The following is a 20941-nucleotide window of genomic DNA, read 5'->3' as shown; positions in this document are numbered from 1 at the left end:
TGAGTGAAACTGGGACATTGTAGATAGTGCCCTGTGAAACTGATCCTTAACTGTTGGACTGGCGTTGTGAGACAAAAACGACATATAATTTGTATACAACTTGAAGCTAAGAATGTGGCTGCACAATGGTAGAGCAAAATAGAATTCCTCTGACACTTAACTCATACATACAAGACTGCTTTAACATCATTATGTCAACTAAACTCATACATACAAGACTGCTTTAACATCATTATGTCAACTAAACTCCCACATACAAGACTGCTTTAACATCATTATGTCAACCAAACTCCAACATACAAGACTGCTTTAACATCATTATGTCAACCAAACTCCCACATACAAGACTGCTTTAACATCATGTCAACTAAACTCCCACATACAAGACTGCTTTAACATCATTATGTCAACTAAACTCCCACATACAAGACTGCTTTAACATCATTATGTCAACCAAACTCCCACATACAAGACTGCTTTAACATCATGTCAACTAAACTCCCACATACAAGACTGCTTTAACATCATTATGTCAACTAAACTCCCACACACAAGACTGCTTTAACATCATTATGTCAACCAAACTCCCACATACAAGACTGCTTTAACATCATGTCAACTAAACTCCCACATACAAGACTGCTTTAACATCATTATGTCAACTAAACTCCCACATACAAGACTGCTTTAACATCATTATGTCAACTAAACTCATACATACAAGACTGCTTTAACATCATTATGTCAACTAAACTCCCACATACAAGACTGCTTTAACATCATTATGTCAACCAAACTCCCACATACAAGACCGCTTTAACATCATTATGTCAACTAAATTCCCACATACAAGACTGCTTTAACATCATTATGTCAACTAAACTCCCACATACAAGACAGCTTCAACATCATAATGTCAACTAAACTCCCACATACAAGACTGCTTTAACATCATTATGTCAACTAAATTCCCACATACAAGACTGCTTTAACATCATTATGTCAACTAAACTCCCACATACAAGACTGCTTTAACATCATTATGTCAACCAAACTCCCACATACAAGACTGCTTTAACATCATGTCAACTAAACTCCCACATACAAGACTGCTTTAACATCATTATGTCAACTAAACTCATACATACAAGACTGCTTTAACATCATTATGTCAACTAAACTCCCACATACAAGACTGCTTTAACATCATTATGTCAACCAAACTCCCACATACAAGACTGCTTTAACATCATTATGTCAACCAAACTCCCACATACAAGACTGCTTTAACATCATTATGTCAACCAAACTCCCACATACAAGACTGCTTTAACATCATGTCAACTAAACTCCCACATACAAGACTGCTTTAACATCATTATGTCAACTAAACTCCCACATACAAGACTGCTTTAACATCATTATGTCAACTAAACTCCCACATACAAGACTGCTTTAACATCATTATGTCAACTAAACTCCCACATACAAGACTGCTTTAACATCATTATGTCAACCAAACTCCAACATACAAGACTGCTTTAACATCATTATGTCAACTAAACTCCCACATACACGACTGCTTTAACATCATGTCAACTAAACTCCCACATACAAGACTGCTTTAACATCATTATGTCAACTAAACTCCCACATACAAGACTGCTTTAACATCATTATGTCAACTAAACTCCCACATACAAGACTGCTTTAACAACATTATGTCAACTAAACTCCCACATACAAGACAGCTTCAACATCATTATGTCAAGTAAACTCCCACATACAAGACTGCTTTAACATCATTATGTCAACTAAACTCCCAAATACGAGATCGCTTTTTGCGATCCATTCATGTCATTTTATGCCCAGTAAAATCTGTTTCAGCAGATAATCAGACTGGTATTCTCTGGTGTTGCGGTTTACTATTTACAGCATTATGTCTAAACTCCCACATACAACTCAGACGGCTTTTACAACACAACATCAACAAAATCAATGGTTTCTTTCTGGACCCTCAACAAAGTCATTCAATAAAACCCTCAACATGAATCCTCAGTGCAAATCATGAGCTGTGACCATCAACCCATCCTTATCCGAGAATGGGTAAGAGCAGAAACCTACGCTAAAGCTAATAGAAAGACATAAAGGCAAACACAAGGAGCCCTAATCCCAATAATACGTCTATCCATCTACAGAACATGATAGAATAGTCCATAACTACATCAAACACAAATCAGGACAGAAGTTAACCAAATTATCCAAACAGTCTGTCATAAATAATCCTTCTATGACAAGGACATAGCACTCCATCAAACGTCTCCACCAGTACCCTTTCAAAGGTCTGTCTATAGACCAACTCGCACCCCTTGTCATATAAACAACATATCACATGTCCCACAAAGATCAACTATCTTATCAATGGACAGAAGTCTGGCCTTCTACTACACATACTTCAAACTATCCATTCATCAGGTGGCCCGGACAGTATCCTCGGTCCTTCACACTCCAGTGATCCAGCTTTGACAGCAGATTCAACAACAGTTCAGTCCGATGTTGCCGTCTGCTCGACGTCTGTCTGTTTCAGGTCAACACTCTCACACAGGTGCAGCCGAAAGGCTAACTCTTCCCATTCAACAGTTAGCCGAAGGTCCCAATATCCATCCCGCAGCCTTGCTGGTCTGTAGATGACTAATTCATGCCGATGTAGGGAGGCCTGATCCCGGACCACATGGCCGCTAACAGCATTCTAACGGTAATATGTCAATGCCCGGAACAGATCAATACTCTCCTTTCATAAGTTGTGTCATTGTCACTGACTGTCTCACAAGACTGGTACAGATTCCACTGGTTGATCATCTAGTCAAATACTGCAATATCTGCATCTTGGGCCTGTGTTATAGTCAAACTTAGTCTGATTTATGCTAATCATCGATCAATAAGCAAAGGGAAGCAATTCACTTACAGAGGTATTGATCTCAGAGGATGATAGCCGTTTAGAGTAGCTTCCCTTTTAGATTCCAGCACAGTCAGTACCTATAGGTACTAGAGATGAACGTGTATCCTCCACTATTTCTATGCAACAAATGTCACTCAGACACTGTATCAAACACTGATTCTGGGATTGGATTGTTCTGATTTGTTTGTTTGTTGTTGTTAAATGCCAAACTCAGCAATATTCCAGCTATATGACAGCGGTCTGTAAATATTTGTCTGGACCAGAACATCAGTGATTGATATCATGAGCATCGATCCACGCAATAGGGATACGATGACCCGCATCAACCAAGTCAGCGAGCCTGATCACCCGACCCCGTTAGTTGCCTCTTAAGACAAAAATAGTCGCCTTTTACGGCAAGCATGGGTTGCTGAAGACTTATTCTACCCCGGATCTTCAAAAAATTGTCCTGAAACACTGACAGTTTCCCATTCAGCACAAGAACTACAAGGGCAGTGAAGCTGCTCGCTACTTTCAAAGTTCTGTCATCTGGCCAATAGCCTAGCTAGGAATATGGGTACGGCTACTGGCCAGAAAACAAAACTTTGAAAGTAATTTCCAACAATACAAAAAATCTATCACAATACACTGGATGTGTCATTTTCTTGCATGGATGTCCAATTCGAATCTCCTGTCTCCATAGTCACAGTGTAAATGTCTTATCAGGTGAGTGAGTGAGTGAGTGAGTGAGTGAGTGAGTGAGTGAGTGAGTGGGGTTTAACGCCGCTTTTAACATTATTCCAGTTATATCTGGCGTGTCAGTTTAATGTGGGAGGAAAGCCCGAAGTGATGCAGGTCTCAGACGTTTACCACTTCGGTGAAACCCACGAGGACGGGTGCTGACAAATGTAGAAACATAATCGGGGCGAACCGGGATTTGAACCCACAATCATAGGTTTTTGGTGTGCCTTAGATGACTGGGCCACCCGTGCCCCCTTATCAGGTGAACAAGCTTCATACAGTGACATACTGTTTACAGAACAACTAATCACATCAAATAGCTACAGGGTTGTTGCTTTGGAGCAAAGCAATATTTATTCACGCATTCATTTCAAATAATACTCAAAAAACGTTAAAAACATCCGATTCTTTCATATTACCATAAGATTAATGATCAATTTAAGAAAGAATTGAGTGGTCCTCAACTTGTTTTGAGTGGTATATTTTAACCTGGACTTATATATGATGTCAATCTGACAATGTCTCTGAAATACTCTTTCAGGAATTCAAACTTGTACTGATTTAATAACTTGATATATATATGATATATACATCCATCTATACAATAACACATATATATATAAAGGGCATAGCTGTGTAACATTGATATGTCAAGCTTATTAATCTTTCAAATTTGCTAAAATCCAGACTTTTTGACTAGGAATTAATTGATATATCAATAGTGTTTCCCTGTACATATGGTACAGATTATATTGTCGTAAGAGGCGACTAAAAGGGTCGGGTGGTGAGGCTCGCTGACTTGGTTGATGCATGTCATCGTATCCCAATTGCATGGATCGATGCTCATGATGTCAATCACTGGATTGTCTGGTCCAGGCTCAATTATTTACAGACCGCTGTCATATAGCTGGAATATTGCTCAGTGTGGCGTTAAACAACAAACAAACAAACAAATCTCTGTGTGGGATTCCAGGTACAATGGTTGTCAGTAAAATAATGCTTGTCATAAAAATTGACTGAAATGACGGACTGTGTCGGCTTGGCAACTCGGCTGAATGCCTGGATTCTGTGACACTCTGTTTATTGACAGGTGGTATTGACATAGCCTACAGCGGCACTCAACAACATTCGGTCACTCGCTATATTAGTTTCCTGTGCGTCCTTTTAAACACTTTTAACATCTGTCAGAACTGATTGATGATGACAATGATAGTTTGATACAGATGCTGGTGAATTCACAACCTTCCCAGCTCCAGAGGACTGATTAATCCAAACAAATCATTATTTCACCTCAAAGGTCAAATGGTGTACAGTTATAATATTCGCACTGCTATCGTTTTCTACTATGAACAAGTCAAAAGCATGTGAAATGATCATAGTTGATATGTTCATACCGTAATTGATGCAATTAGTGGCAGGGCTAAATCGGAGACAAAAGGTGGGACCTTTTTAGGACATATGTTAAGCCAAATTTAGGTAACCTCAATTCCTAAACTGATTGGGTGGTGAGTATGTTTTTACACCGCTTTTAGCAATATTCCAGCAATATCATGGCGGAGGAGACCAGAAATGGGCTTCACACATTGTACCCATGTCAGGAATCGAACCCGGGTCTTCGGCGTGACGAGCGAACGCTTTAACCACTAGGCTACCCGACCGCCCCTGGGGTAAGATGAAGAAAACGATTGGGTTTGGGGGCAAGGATCAAAATAAACAAGAGTTTGCCACTAACGTGGCTATATCCCCCACCCCTGTTGCAGAATTTGAGACATAATTAAATCTAAACAAACCCAAACCTTTTTAAACCAAGTTGGAACTTGTCATGGAAATTGTAAAAAAAAGAAGACTTTGGAACCTAAGTCCATCTTGTTGCCATGGAAATGTAAAAAATAAAAATTTCGAAAATTTCGAAATAGCAAAAGGCACCAGTTCAGCATGTACCTAACAGACCTGCAAAGTTTCATGAAAAAATATTGAACGGTTTATGAGTTATGCTCCGGAAACAAAACATGACGGACGGACATATGGATGGACGGACAGACGGAGCCCGTTTCTATATCCCCCGCCAACTTTGTTGGGCGGGGGATAATAAGTACGAAAGGGTCATTGTAAGGACAGTGATTTTCTGGAAACAAAGGGCAATAGGATATTTTCATACGTTTCTCAACTCTTGACAGGACATACTTCTTCATGCTGACCAACTATTGAAAATTAACCATAGTCATATTTAAAAATGGATGGGTTTTTTTTAGTAGGATATAGCATGATATAAGGGAAGGGGCACTAAGAACCAAAAAGTACAGCATGTACCGATCTTGATACTATATTTACAGGCACTTATTGTCACCAGAAGCTGAACAGTTGCATCTGGACACAAAGCAATGTCATCATCAGGACACGAATGACCATGTGACCCCATGGGATTCAGGGGCAGATAACCCTGTGAAGAAACCTGGTCAGACGTCCCTAGCAACCTGCAGCTGGAATATTGCTGAGTGCAGCATTAACATTACCTAGACGAAAATCATGGGTAGATATGTCACCAAAACATCTTGGAAAAGGTTGTGAAAGTACCAGGGATCAGTTGTTCCTCATGGGCAATATACATATGTGACTGACCTGTGAATATCTGGGGTAGAATAGGTCTTAAGCATCCAATTCTTGTCGTAAAAGGCGACTATGCTTGTCGTAAGAGGCGACTAACGGGATCAGGGGTGGTCAGGCTCACTGTCTTAGTTGATGCATATCATTGTATCCCATTTGCGTGGATCAATGCTCATGATGTCAATCACTGCATTGTCTGGTCTAAACTCGATTATTTACAGACAAAACTGCAGAAAGTAAATTTTAATGCAGTGAATCCAAAACTGAGGTATTTCATCTTGTCATTGTCATTAATAATACCCAGAACATGCCTGTTCCAAGTCTCAACTAAGTCAGCGATCCCGTTAGTCGCCTTTTACAACGATTGCAACACACAGGCAGACCTCCTCACTGTCAACACATGCTTATCTAATCTGCTGTAGTGGAAAACAGGTATCAACAAGAGTCAACAGCGCTATCAATTTTCACACTTGACGGAATTCACACCTCGTACACTGCCACCCTGTGACAGACGGAACTCACACCTCGTACACTGCCACCCTGTGAATTTGACTCACTTAACAATCAATTCCACCTCCCCCACTTGCGTATGGGACATTTTAAGTTTAACTCACTTTACAATCAGCTCCACATCCCCCACTAGCGTATGGGACATTTTAAGTTTAACTCACTTTACAATCAACTCCACCTCCCCACCTAGTGTATGGGACATTTTAAGTTTAACTCACTTTACAATCAACTCCACCTCCCTCACTAGCGTATGGGACATTTTAAGTTTAACTCACTTTACAATCAAGTCCACCTCCCCCACTAGCGTATGGGACATTTTAAGTTTAACTCACTTTACAATCAAGTCCACCTCCCCCACTAGCGTATGGGACATTTTAAGTTTAACTCACTTTACAATCAAGTCCACCTCCCCTACTAGCGTATGGGACATTTTAAGTTTAACTCACTTTACAATCAAGTCCACCTCCCTCACTAGCGTATGGGACATTTTAAGTTTAACTCACTTTACAATCAAGTCCACCTCCCCCCCTAGTTTATGGGACATTTTAAGTTTAACTCACTTTACAATCAACTCCACCTCCCCTACTAGCGTATGGGACATTTTAAGTTTAACTCACTTTACAATCAAGTCCACCTCCCCCACTAGCGTATGGGACATTTTAAGTTTAACTCACTTTACAATCAAGTCCACCTCCCCCCCTAGTTTATGGGACATTTTAAGTTTAACTCACTTTACAATCAAGTCCACCGCCCCCCCTAGTGTATGGGACATTTTAAGTTTAACTCACTTTACAATCAACTCCACCAACTACCCAATTAATCTTGTGTATACAGTTGATCCCTTCTGCATGATGTACAAAACATTACTTTGTACCCACTCGCCTGTAACAACTGCCATGTCCATCAACTCCCTCGTAATTGTATACCAACTTTCATCTTGTCACAAATGGCTTCACTTTAATGTATCTTATAATACCTGGCTTCGTGTGTGTGTGTGTGTGTGTGTGTGTGTGTGTGTGTGTGTGTGTGTGTGTGTGTGTGTGTGTGTGTGTGTGTGTGTGTGTGTGTGTGTGTGTGATGTTCTCCCACCCTGTCTTTCCCCTGATAAAGGGGAAGCAAGTAGCCCTGAAATGTACTTTACAATTCACATATTTAATGTCTGCCTTATAACATTGTAATGAAAGCTGTATTGGTTTTTATTGAAACACAGCATCAGTGAATCAGTACACTAAACTGTGACACACCATCACCCAGGTCACACTTACTGTGTACAGGTGAGCCAAGTATGCCAGTTTCTTACTGTTCTCAGGTGAGCGACGTATGACACTGACTGACCCAGGTCACACTTACTATGTCAAGGTGAGCTAAGTAAGTCAGTTTCCTGTGTCCAGGTGAGCTAAGTATGTTACTCTCTTACTGTGTCCAGGTGAGCTTAGTATGTCAGTCTCTTACTGTGTCCAGGTGAGCTAAGTATGGCAGTCTCTTACTGTATCCAGATGAGCAAAGTATGTCAGTTTCCTGTGTCCAGTGGAGCTAAGTATATCAGTCTCTTACTGTGTCCAGGTGAGCTATGTATGTCAGTCTCCTACTGTCAAGGTGAGCTAAGTACATGAAGTAAGTCAGTCTCCTACTCTGTCCAGGTGAGCTAAGTATATCAGTCTCTTACTGTGTCCAGGTGGGCTAAGTAATTCAGTCTCCTACTGTGTCAAGGTGAGCTATGTATGTCAGTCTCCTATGTCCAGGTGAGTTAAGTAAGGCAGTCTCTTACTGTGTCCAGGTGAGCTATGTATGTCAGTCTCCTACTGTCAAGGTGAGCTAAGTACATTAAGTAAGTCAGTCTCCTACTCTGTCCAGGTGAGCTAAGTATATCAGTCTCTTACTGTGTCCAGGTGAGCTAAGTAATTCAGTCTCCTACTGTGTCAAGGTGAGCTATGTATGTCAGTCTCTTACTGTGTCCAGGTGAGCTACGTACGTCAGTACTTACTGTGTCAAAGTGATCTTAGTATGTGTGTCTCATACTCCTATACACATGATCAAGAATACATTTAGATTCTACCATTATGATCTTGATGCTACCACAGCCAATTCAAAAACTTACATAAACATGATAAAGAAGCACTATCGGATCCTTCAGATGTCTTCGGAATTTTGTATTAACAAAACTTAGACCTCACTAGTTCTTTTAGCTGTTTCACAAAGAACTATTCACTCAACATGCTAATAGTTGTACAGAGATGTGAGCAGGTTTTCCAAAAAAAAAGAGGAAAAGTTAAGGGGGGTCTGGGGGCATGCCCCTCCCCCGAAATGTTTTAAACATTTTATTGCATTTTAAGCAATTTCGTGCAGTTTGGACAACATTCACACCAAGAAATGTAAAAAGTCAATGGCAAAAGTCAACAGAGATGGCTGATGCAGTAAAATTTCGATGTTAAATCAGTACTTTTTAAAAATCAGGCGTAGCTTCCGCGTACCCGACTATCCACCAGGTCTTGGGGCAATACTGCCATAAACTTGACTCCCCCATCCTCCATACACAAGGACAACTGTCACAAGCGTGCAATGTCTGACCCTTTCCCCATGTTGAAGCATATTGAAAAAAACTTACCTTGTACTTATTTACCTTTTGTTGAAAAAACGAAACAAAACTCCATTGCAAACATAAGTCTTTAATACAACACATATTATTGTTATGTGTTTTCGGATGCTGAAGAAACATTCATTGTTTTCTTGCTAATCACATGAACAACTGTAAAACATTTCATTCACTTATAGGCTAAAAGACAACTTTATCTTGAAAACAAGCCATCATCTGAGTATTTACAATTTCTGTGTGACGCCGAACCCCACATTATAGTGCAAATTTTCGTGACAGAAAACATATGATGTCCGAAAACCTATGATGCTGAAAGCTCTGCTTGAAAACAGGACAATCCGCGACGGTTGTCCGGTTTTCGATAACATTTTTCAGAGTGTTTTTTTTAAATCTTTGATTATATTTTTACGCGAAAGACGATTTTTCAGGGGACTACTGTTTTAAAAAACGTGATTTTCCGCATTTCCGCGAAAATTTCACATCCCTGGTTCTAACCATGGTAACATATAAAATTACAAAATACTGTATATGGTATGTCACTGAAATCATGCTTTCCTTGATGTTTTTTTTAATTTAGAAAATCAAGACAACTTGCATCTAGGTGTCAGTAATAAGCGTCAAATCAACCCTGAGGTTTATATTCTTTTTTATTCTGCAGCCTGCATCTCGGCCAAGAATATTTGCATAAGAAAAAAAATTGATTAACAGATAAGAATCTTAAAACAAATCCTTATTGTAATTTTTAAACTGAAGACACCTTGATGGTTATTCAACACAGCTAAACCATAGGTACTTAAAGTCACAACACACCTCATTGGTGTGAGACACTAAGTGTGGACTAAACTACACCTTAACAACAGCCGGAACTATCCTAACAATGGCACGGTTGTGTCTCTGTGTAGAATCATTCACTCAACATGTAACAGACACTCAGCATTATCAACCAGTTAACAGCCATTAGCCACAACAGCTGACTTAAAAACTATATCAAATAACCGTAATGAAATACTTGTTTCTTGGGACATCGGAGTACTGTTATTAATATTGATTATCAAACGTCAAGAAGTCCATTTAATCACAGTTTTAATAATACACTGATATACCCAGTGATAAGAGAATTCTTCAATAGAAGATCCATTATTATCTTAAATACAGGATTAAAATGTTATCAAGTGTCAAACTGCCTTGCGATGAGAGCATTCCAGCAGCGCGATACGATCGGGATATATTCAACATCAAGCAATAAAAGCGGTCATGTGGAAAACACCCCCCTTTCTTCCATGAACCGACACCTCTCCTCTTGAACAACCACACATTGTTACGCCACAGAGATACAACGCCCGAGAATTCCTCACTCCTGGGGGGCAGGTTGTGGGGCTGGTATTCTGGGGATTAGGATGTAGGGCGGGTATCCTGGGGGTCAGGTTTTCGGGTGGGTATCTTGGGGGTCAGGTTGGGGGTGGGGGGGGTGGGAGGGGTGGGTGGGTGGGTGGGGGGGGGGGGGGGGTGGGGGGTGGGGGGTGTGTTGTTTTTTTTATCTTGGTGGTCAGGTTTGGGGGGGGGTGGGGGGGATGGGGGGGGGGGGGTATCTTGGGGGTCAGGGTGTGGGGCGGGTATCTTGGGGTTCAGATTGTGGGGGTCAGATTGTGGAGGTCAGATTGTGGGGTGGGTATTTTGGGGGGCAGCCTGTCGGGTGGGTATTTTGGGGGTCAGATTGTGGGGTGGGTGTTTTGGGGGTCAGGGTGTAGGGAGGGTATCAGATTGTGGGTTGGGTATCTTGGGGGTCAGACTGTGAGGCGGGTATCCGGTTGTGGGGCAGGTATTCTGGGGGACAGATTGTTGGATTGTGGGGTGGGTATTTTAGGGGTGTTTTTTTCAAGGGTGGTTATTTTGGGGGTCAGATTGTGGGGTGGGTATTTTGGGGATCAGATTGTGGGGTGGGTATTTTGGGGGTCAGATTGTGGGGTTTGGTATTTTGGGAGTCAGAGTGTGGGGTGGGTATTTTTGGGGTCAGATTGTGGGGTTTGGTATTTTGGGGGTCAGAGTGTGGGTATCTTGATGGTCAGGGTGTGGGGAGGGTATCTTGGGGGTCAGGGTGAGGGGCGGGTGTCAGATTGTGGGGTAGGTATTTTGGGCGTCAGGTTGTGGGGCAGGTATCAGATTGTGGGGTGGGTATCTTGGGGGTCAGATTATGGGGTGGGTATCCTGGTGTTCAGCATGTTCAGGGTGTGGGAGGGTATCAGGTTGTGGGGTGGGTATCTTGGGGATCAGGTTGTGTGGCAGTGCTCGGGTTGTGGGATAGGGTAAGGATCTCCTAGGCTACTAGTCCAGGGAAGTGGAATATTTTCATTCACATAGAAGTATTTATTTCCTCAGGCCGACCTCCCTGTTTCAAACTGGAAGTACCACCAGGACAACCCTGTATCCCAGGAAACAAATAAGCAACACAAACAAGAATTATGCTTCTTAAATACCATGTGGTCAAACTGCTTCATTAATTGTTCAATATTTCTCTCAGCATCTGGAGAGAAAAACAAAATCCATTAATGGACCAGACATTTCCACATTATTCAAGTGGACCGTAACAAAAAATACCAATAGAATCAGACAGAATTAAGCTAAACATTCTGTTTACATTCAAAATCTCAGCATATTTCAAGTCAGCAGGAAGTGTTAGCCAGACAAATAATCAATACCACGACTGTTTATGGGATGTAATTATTCTAATTCACAATAAACATAGCTGATTCAACAAAACTGTCAGCATGATTAACACGTATTCTGTCCACTGCCTCTACATGCTGTTCACTGGCAAATGTTGCATGCAGTCATAGTCAGGTTACAGACATGGATCTCAGTACAGACCCCTAACACAGTACAGGCAATATGGTTAATAATAAACGCCCCAGGCAGGTCAACATCATATCGGTACATCACCATATAATTCTCTCCTGAGCCTGAAAACATACGGCTCCAATTACATGGAATTCAGCATGAAGAATTGATAGGAGTCACTTTGTTGTGAATGCTATTTCTTTTAAAAAACAATCTAATATATATACCGGTAGACCAAAAATCATATTTTCTGTCTGTCATATCTCTATTAACATGAGTGAGTGAGTGAGTGAGTTGGGTTTAACGCCGCTTTTAACATTATTCCAGTTATATCATGGCGTGTCAGCTTAATGTTGGAGGAAAGCCCCAAGTGATGCAGGTCTCAGACGTTTACCACTTTGGTGAAACCCACGAACACGGGTATGGTGCTGACAAACCTAGAAACATAATGGGGGCGAACTGGGATTCAAACCCACAATCATAGGTTTCTGGCGTTCCCTAGGGGCGCAACTCTGCACAGCGAATCGCGGCGCCTTAGACGACTGGGCCACCCGTCCCCCCTATAAACATGATAAAAAGAGAATTTGTAAAGTATCACTGATGTTACCTGAAAATAGGGTCCAATTTTTTTGTACAAGAATCATCATCATCATTGTATTGTTATAAGAAACATTTATCCTAAATGCCGGTTCTGAAAGCCATATTCCGTTACCATGGTTACAGCTTATTATTAGTATTACACACAGGGTATTCTGTAATGTTGGCGCCATCATAAATTCCATTCCCCTGAGAGCAATAAAATCAGAGAATCAGTGTTTCATGAATTATCAAAAAGGCTATATTATTTGAAAAATAAAGGTTCATAATTAATGCCAAAGTCATTCTTTCTGCAGAGACTCTAACCATGATGCTGATATTACACAAATACCATGTTTTCGTTTGTTTGTTTGTTTAACACCGCACTCAGCAATATTCCAGCTATATGACGGCGGTCTGCAAATAACCGAGTCTGGACCAGACAATCCAGTGATTGACATCATCAGCATCAATCTACGCAATTGGGATACGATGACATGCATCAACCAAGTCACCGAGCCTGACCACCTGATCCCGTTTGTCACCTCTTACGACAAGCATAGTCGCCTTTTACGGCAAGCATGGGTTCCTGAAGACTTATTCTACCCGGATCTTCACTGGTCACCATGTTTCTGTACTGGAAAAGGTAATCATTTCAAGTAATGAGAATAACACCGTCATGAAGACATACTCTTGTTCTTGCAGCTGATTCTGAGCCAGGAGTTCACTGCCCATTCTGAACAGGCACTCAAGTAAATCCGACAACTATAGGTCATTACCGTATTCGACGTAATAAGCGCCCAGGGCACTCTCAAAGTTAGAAATAGGGGGCTCTTATTAGAATATTATTTTGGTGAAAAACAACAGAGTTGAAAGATCGTAAATATCGTGGTTTATGCTGACAGCCTGAAATGTTATTATACGACAGATATATTTTTTCCAGAATTTAATTTCCCATAATTAAGAATGCATATAACATACGTATTATACACTTATAAATAAGTCCTGTGTACATTGATCAATTGGAAGGGGTGTTAACTGGGGTTGTTCACTAGTCAATATATTAGTAAATATCGCCGTGGGCGCTTATTAGAGCGGGGCGCTTATTACGTCGAATACGGTTTGCAAAATTATAGAGAAATTATACATCAACCATAACATAGCTTAAGTTGGAGAAATCACATGAATCAGTTCATTCCACAAGTAAAATCAAAGAGCCTTTCTCATGATTTCTTCATTTCTTAGTTTTAGTGTATCGTATTCGACGTAATGAGAGCCCCGCTCCAAACAGCGATATTTGCTAATATATTGACTAGTGAACAATCCCAATTAGCACCCCTTCTGATTGATCAATGTACACAAGACTTATTTATTCGCATATAATATGCGCTCGTGCGTTATATGCACTCTTAATTATGGGCAATTAAATTCTGGAAAAATATATCTGTTTATATAAACTTTTCAGGCTGTCAGCATGAACCATAAAATATATCTTTCAACTCTTTTTTTTTCATAAATATATTATTCCAATAAGATCCCCACACAAGACTTATTCATTCACGTATAATATGCGCTCGTGTGTTTTATGCACTCTTAATTATGGGCAATTAAATTCTGGAAAAGTATATCTGTCGTATAATAACATTTCAGGCTGTCAGCATAAACCACAAAATATATCTTTCAACCCTGTTTTTTTCATCAAAATATTATTCCAATAAGAATTTTGAGAGCCCCCTGGACGCTTATTACGTCAAAAACGGTACTCACTAAATTGTCTAAATGAAATACGCCTATAGTCATAATTACAATGTGGAACTGTATCAAAATAAGGCAAAGTGTTGATGAACATTCATATTTTCATATCACATACCACTGTATCTCATGGTCATTAACATTTAAATACAAACATATATGTAATCATGTACAAACTAATAGATCAACAATCTGATGATCAATGACAAGTTAATTGTCACCAAACTCCAGGGTCCACTTGCACAAAGCAATCTTAGCGCTAAAATGATCGTAACTTCCATTCTTAAACATAGGCTTACGATAGTCTTAGCGCTAAGATCGCTTTGTGCAAGTGGGTCCAGATGTCCACAGTAGTCATATTCAAAGTATTTATTTAAGGTAGCAAGCAAGGCGACAATGCCACATATTCTTATGTTTAAATTTAATGTATAAACATACATCAAGACTTCTGCAAGTGGCAACACTTTAGCATAGGTAGTTCTTATAATATCAACAAACCCAGGAAATAAGTAAAACATTAAAAGGATTGATCGGCAATTCATACATATATAAAGTTTGAAGGGGGGATACAGGCGGAAGTCTTTCCTTAAAATAATCTGTGGAAATTACGCAAACAGCAGCAGGTTGTCAACCATGAATAAACACTGAATGGCATTTCGTTTCATGATACAACCGCAAGATGTAATATGCCATGCATGTTTCCCAACTGTCCAAACAAGCTCCGACCCAACCCAAATGAATGTCACTGCTGTTATAGTCAAAATACATTATATTTTGAGGACAGTAATTAAGGAAATAATGAATCATTCAGAAACAGCCATTAACTGTTTCACACGAATTGAAACACATAAACTGTAATTTATGACCAATTATTACGACAAACGGGAAAAACATCAGATATATTATGAAATATGTCTTCCGTCTGAAATTATTGTCTTCAAAACTACAGTACTTTTAAATGGGATTATTCTGAAAGTGAAGTTAGGATGTCAGAAATGGTTGATAACAAGCTAATAAATTATTACTTGACAAAAGAACCTCAGCATGAATATCACGAGGCAGTTAACTCCTGTCAAACTGTGGTCATGGCTTTTAGTAGAGAGCACATGGGTTTTATCGTATAGTAAATATCGTGAACAAATAGTAAACATTCGGTTGACAGGTTAATATCTACATAATCCTCTGACTTGCAGTTTGTCAAATGAGTCAGAATGGTTAATACATATTCTGTTTAGTTAAGAATCTAGGTTTAATTTGTTTGACATGGTTTTTGGGACGGCCCCGATTCAATTTATAACCATGGACAGATTTATTTGCGAGTTCTGTCATTTCACCTCTGCTCTGTCGTGCGGCAATAGTTTACCTTCGTTTTTTTCAGAAAGTTGTTGTCAGGTACAAAGTACAAGTGACAATATATTACTGTCGGATTACTGTCAAATGTCAGGCATTCCATGACCATGTTGGTGTCATACAGGAGTATTGTATGTATATGGGAAGTTCCCATTGAAACTGACAGTGACTTTCACATTGTTTAGTGAGAGCATCACGCATACGAATCCCGGGCACCATATATCCAGTATATTAATTATCTATTCAATGTGTCATTTCGCTCACTTGAAACGCATAACTGGTTACAGTCACGAAAACATATTTATCAACAAATATAGCGTCGTTAACTGCTACAATTTAACTTGTAAAAGTTTGTTTACAACTTGGCCGCCATGTTTGTCACTCCACATGCCATCGGCGACTCGCGCGCGTGCAGTTTCGCGGAACATCGATCTACAGAAGCTGCACAAGCCAAAGCAAAAGTTGTCCTCTAATTCTAAAGAGATGCTATAAAACAGTCCTTACCTTTCACCCGCATGGGCCTTGGGAATGACATGACGAAAATAGGAGATCTGTGCAACGGATTTCAGTCTGCCACGGGTCAACCTCATCACATATGCACAGGTCACAGGTCAGAGGATTCACCGCATATTTCCGCGAACCTGCGCGCTCTGTCATTAAAGGCGGCCCTGGGATGAAGATTCTTTCGGTGCCATGATTTTTTAATATTTCAAATCATTGGTAGCTCAACTTAGATTAAACAGAATTAAGTTGCAGTTAAAGTAAATGACTTTTGGATTTATTATCCGAACAAAGGTGAGCAGAGAAGGTGAGATTGAGAACTACACAAAAAACTCGTTTTTGTTTCTCTATTTTTAAAAAGTATGGCGTGGCGGAAATAACCGAACGTGAGGTGTTGTAAGAGTTGGAGAGTTTTCACACATAATTATCACTTTAATTCTACTTTGTATTATTGGATCTTCAGTGATGTCTGCATAAAGAGTACATCTTCTCACAGTTACCGCTTGCTGCACTTGCATGTAAAATATTGCGAAAATTGATGACAATCTCGGGCGGTAAGAATGAACTAACCTGCAATTATCTTTTATCGGAATCAACGCCACCTTTTTTTGTTTGGCATGCAGAAAAGAAATATAAATTCTATAAGTTGTCTGCAAGATATTCATATCTCTATAAAAAAAATAAAGATGATGAGAAATGAATGCGGACTGAAAAGCATTAATCATATTGCTCAAACAAATCAAATGAAAGAGGGGTTGCCGTTATATTCTACATTATTTTTGAAAAACAAATCCATCAGACAAAATCTGATGTAAACGTAAACTATACCACCACAGATACAACTATTGAAAGAATAAGACCTACTCTTTGTAATATGAGTGAGTTGGGTTTAACGCCGCTTTTAACAGTATTACAGTTATATCGTGGCGTGTCAGCTTAATGTGAGAGGAAAGCCCGAAGTGATGCAGGTCTGAGACGTTTACCCCTTCGGTGAAACTCACGAGCTCGGGTATGGTGCTGACAAACCTAGAAACATAATCGGGGAGAACCGGGATTCGAAACCACAATCATAGGTTTCTGGGGTGCCCAAGGGACGCAACTCTGCATAGCGAATTGCGGCGCCTTAGACGACTGGGCCACCCGTGCCCCCTTGTAATATGAAGTGAGGGACAAAAGAAACTATGTCTCTCAGTTGATTTTATCATATGTTTGATTTTCAATTAAAAATATCTTAGCGATTAAATATCCAAACACTGAGGTGAGGTGACATGGAGTTTAACGTCGCGTCCAAGATTATTGCACTTGCACGGCGACGTGTGTGTGTGTGTGTGTTTGTGTGTGTTTGTGTGTGCTTGTCCGGACTAACACCGACTTTATAGTGCTAGCCCACCGAGATACCATGCCGCAGTTCACATGAATACCCCACTCAGACACAGTAAACTGACTCCGAGCCGACCAGTCCTTGTTTTAGCCCCTTAATGCCGAGCGCCAGGCAGGGTAACAACAAGTACCATCTTTTAAAATCTTTTGGTATGACGCGGCCGGGGATTGAACGTCGGACCTTCCGCTCTCCGGGTAGACGCTCTACCACTAGACCACGGATGCGGTCTATCCTAAAAGTGAACTGTGCTGGCGCTTAGTCAGCACTCAAAGAATACTTCAACATTTTTAATCATATTTCTTTTAAATATAAATTGATTTAAAACTTAACTTGAAAATTAAAATAAATTTCTCAAAATACACAACTGCTGATGGTCAAATTAGACATCTTATCTTTGAAAATAAAAAAAAATGCCTTTTTTTCGGCTCAATTTTGAAACATTTCAAACATGGTAGGCGTCATGTGGTCGCAAATTCATTTCTTACCCCTGTTTTCAGTGAACCAATTCTGTTTTACACAAAATTAAACCAGCCACAGAATGAGTGATGGCTTAGTAGACATAATCAAATTTAACAACAGTTCTTGCGATTTCGGGGGAGGTCGGGTAGCCTAGTGGTAAAGCGTTCGCTCGTCACGCCGAAGACCCAATTTCGATTCCCGACATGGGTACAATGTGTGAAGCACATTTCTGGTGCCCCCCGCCGTGATATTGCTGGAATATTGCCTAAAGCAGCGTAAAACCATACTCACTCACTCACTCTGGCGATTTCGAATTACAAAACTAGGTATACTTACTATAAGGTGTGACCGCCTCTGTGGTCTGGTGGTAGAGCGTCCGCCCGGAGAGCGGAAGGTCCGGGGTTCGATCCCCGACCGCGTCATACCAAAAGACGTTAAAAGATGGTACTTGTTGTTACCCTACCTGGCGCTTGGCATTAAGGGGCTAAACCAAGGACTGGTCGGCTCGGAGTCAGTATACTGTGTCTGAGTGGGGTATTTATGTTAAACTGCGGCATGGTATCTCAGTGAGCTAGCACTATAAATCGGCATCAGTCCGGACTAGTACAAGCAGCAACACAAACACACACACGTACATGCACGTCGCTATATAAGAGCAATAATGTTGGACGCGACGTTAAACCCCATTTCACCTCACCTTACTATAAGGTGTAGCAGTATCGCGATCAGTACATCGGGTTTAATGCGTCCCGCCTTAGGTTTTATACCACGTGCCCGAGGCGAATGGCATAAAACCTAACGAGGGACGCATAAAACCCCATGTACCCCGAGTGATCCTGCTACAACTAATTTATCTTACCGACTTGTTTTAATTATGATGGCATTGTTAAAGAATTAAAACAAATTCAAATTGATAGAAAACAGCTGTTCGATTGAGCAGGGTTTTTTTTGTGCTATGTCAGGTTGTCGGACTTTCATTGACTTCCATTAACGTTGGCTTTTTGGTTTCGAAGCGGGATGTAGGGCTGTTATCCTGCCGCTGAGAAATTTATTTCCCTCCAAGGCGGGATACACACACACACACACACACACACACACACACACACACACACACACACACACACTCTCTCTCTCTCCAAGAGACCGTCATATTTTTGGTGACCCTCGCCGATTCCCTCTGACCCCCACCCCCACCTCCACCAAATATTAAAGGACAGGTCCTGCGTTGAAAAACAAACAAACAAAACACACACACACAACACATCCTGAAATAGTTTGGGGGGCTTCTGGGACTGTTTGGTTGAGCTTGTAGTAGCGAACACTTTATTTGATGAATAAACTATACTGGTAGATTATATTACATTGTATACAATCGTGCAATATTTCATAGCCCCACGACCCGTGGAGACCCGGGGTAGATAGGTCTTCAGCAACCCATGCTTGCAGTGAAAGGCGATTACGCTTGTCGAAAGAGGCGACTAACGGGATCAGACTCGCTGACTTGGTTGATGCATGTTATCGTATCGCCGTTGCTTAGATCGATGCTCATAATGTCAATCACTGGATTGTCTGATCCAGACCCGATTATTTACAGACCGTCGTCACATAGCTGTAAAATTGTTGGGTGCCGCGTCAAACAACAAACAAACAAAATCACAGCCTCACACGTCATCTTTCTCCCAATGCATCTTAAATTGAAACTATAGAAATGTTGCTATTTATCTTTGTCGATGATTGTATATATCATTCATATAATAATCCGTGCTACAATAATGTGTCCACTGGACGAGCGAGTGAGTGAGTGAGTTGGGTTTAACGCCGCTTTTAACAGTATTCCAGTTATATCACGGCGTGTCAGCTTAATGTGGAAGGAAGCCCGAAGTGATGCAGGTCTCAGACGTTTACCACTTCGGTGAAACCCACGAGCACGGGTATGGTGCTGACAAACATAGAAACATAATTGGGGTGAACCGGGATTCGAACCCACAATCATAGGTTTCTGGCGTGCCCAAGGGACGCAACTCTGCACGGCGAATCGCGGCGCCTTAAACGACTGGGTCTAAATTAACAAATAATCAAATATTATTTCCTTGTTATATGTGTCGATTTTCCAACAATGATCGGCCGGGTTAGCGTCAAAAGGTGAGGTGAGGTGAAATTGGGTTTAACGTCGCGTCCAAGATTATTGCACTTATATAGCGACGTGCATGCACGTGTGTGTGTGGCTGCTTGTACTAGACCGGACAGATGCCGATTTATAGTGCTAGCCCACTGAGATACCATGCCGCAGTTTAACAAGAATACCCCACTCAGACAAAGTATACAGACTCCGAGCCGACCAGTCCTTGCTTTAACCACTTGATGCCGAGCGCCAGACAGGGTAACAACAAGTACCATCTTTTAACGTCTTTTGGTATGACGCGGCCGGGGATCGAACCCCGGACCTTCCGTTCTCCGGGCGGAAACGTCAAAAGCATGACATACCACGGAACTTGCTACACAGAAAAAATCAGTCGCACTACAAGCAGGCCTTGGGTTCGTTGGTTGGTTTGTTGTTTTTACGCCGCACTCAGCAATATTTCAGCTATATGACGGCGGTCTGTAAATAATCGAGTCTGGACCAGACAATCCAGTGATTGATATCATGAGCATCGATCCACGCAATTTTGATCGATGACGTTTCAACCAAGCCAGCGAGCCT

The 20941-nt window shown here is 40.9% G+C and overlaps 1 protein-coding gene across 2 annotated transcripts in view; it reads right to left on the bottom strand.

Annotated features, from left to right (window-relative positions):
* LOC124149401 (dystrobrevin beta-like) overlaps positions 1–16494 on the bottom strand; it is a 188816-nt gene extending 172322 nt beyond the window's left edge. Inside the window, exon 1 of one of the 2 annotated variants that reach the window (XM_048400013.1) lies at positions 16404–16494. In XM_048400013.1, the coding sequence (XP_048255970.1) occupies positions 16404–16434 (31 nt within the window). In that variant the 5' untranslated portion in view covers positions 16435–16494. Of the gene's footprint in view, positions 1–2454; positions 3136–16403 lie in introns of those variants that run through there. The other variant, XM_048400014.1, reaches the window with a different exon arrangement.
* Between the last annotated feature and the right edge of the window lie 4447 nt (positions 16495–20941).

Source organism: Haliotis rufescens, unplaced genomic scaffold (assembly GCF_023055435.1).
Source record: "Haliotis rufescens isolate VD_foot unplaced genomic scaffold, xgHalRufe1.0.p SCAF_2, whole genome shotgun sequence".
NCBI lineage: Eukaryota > Metazoa > Mollusca > Gastropoda > Lepetellida > Haliotidae > Haliotis > Haliotis rufescens.
This window is presented reverse-complemented; position numbering and strand designations above follow the sequence as displayed.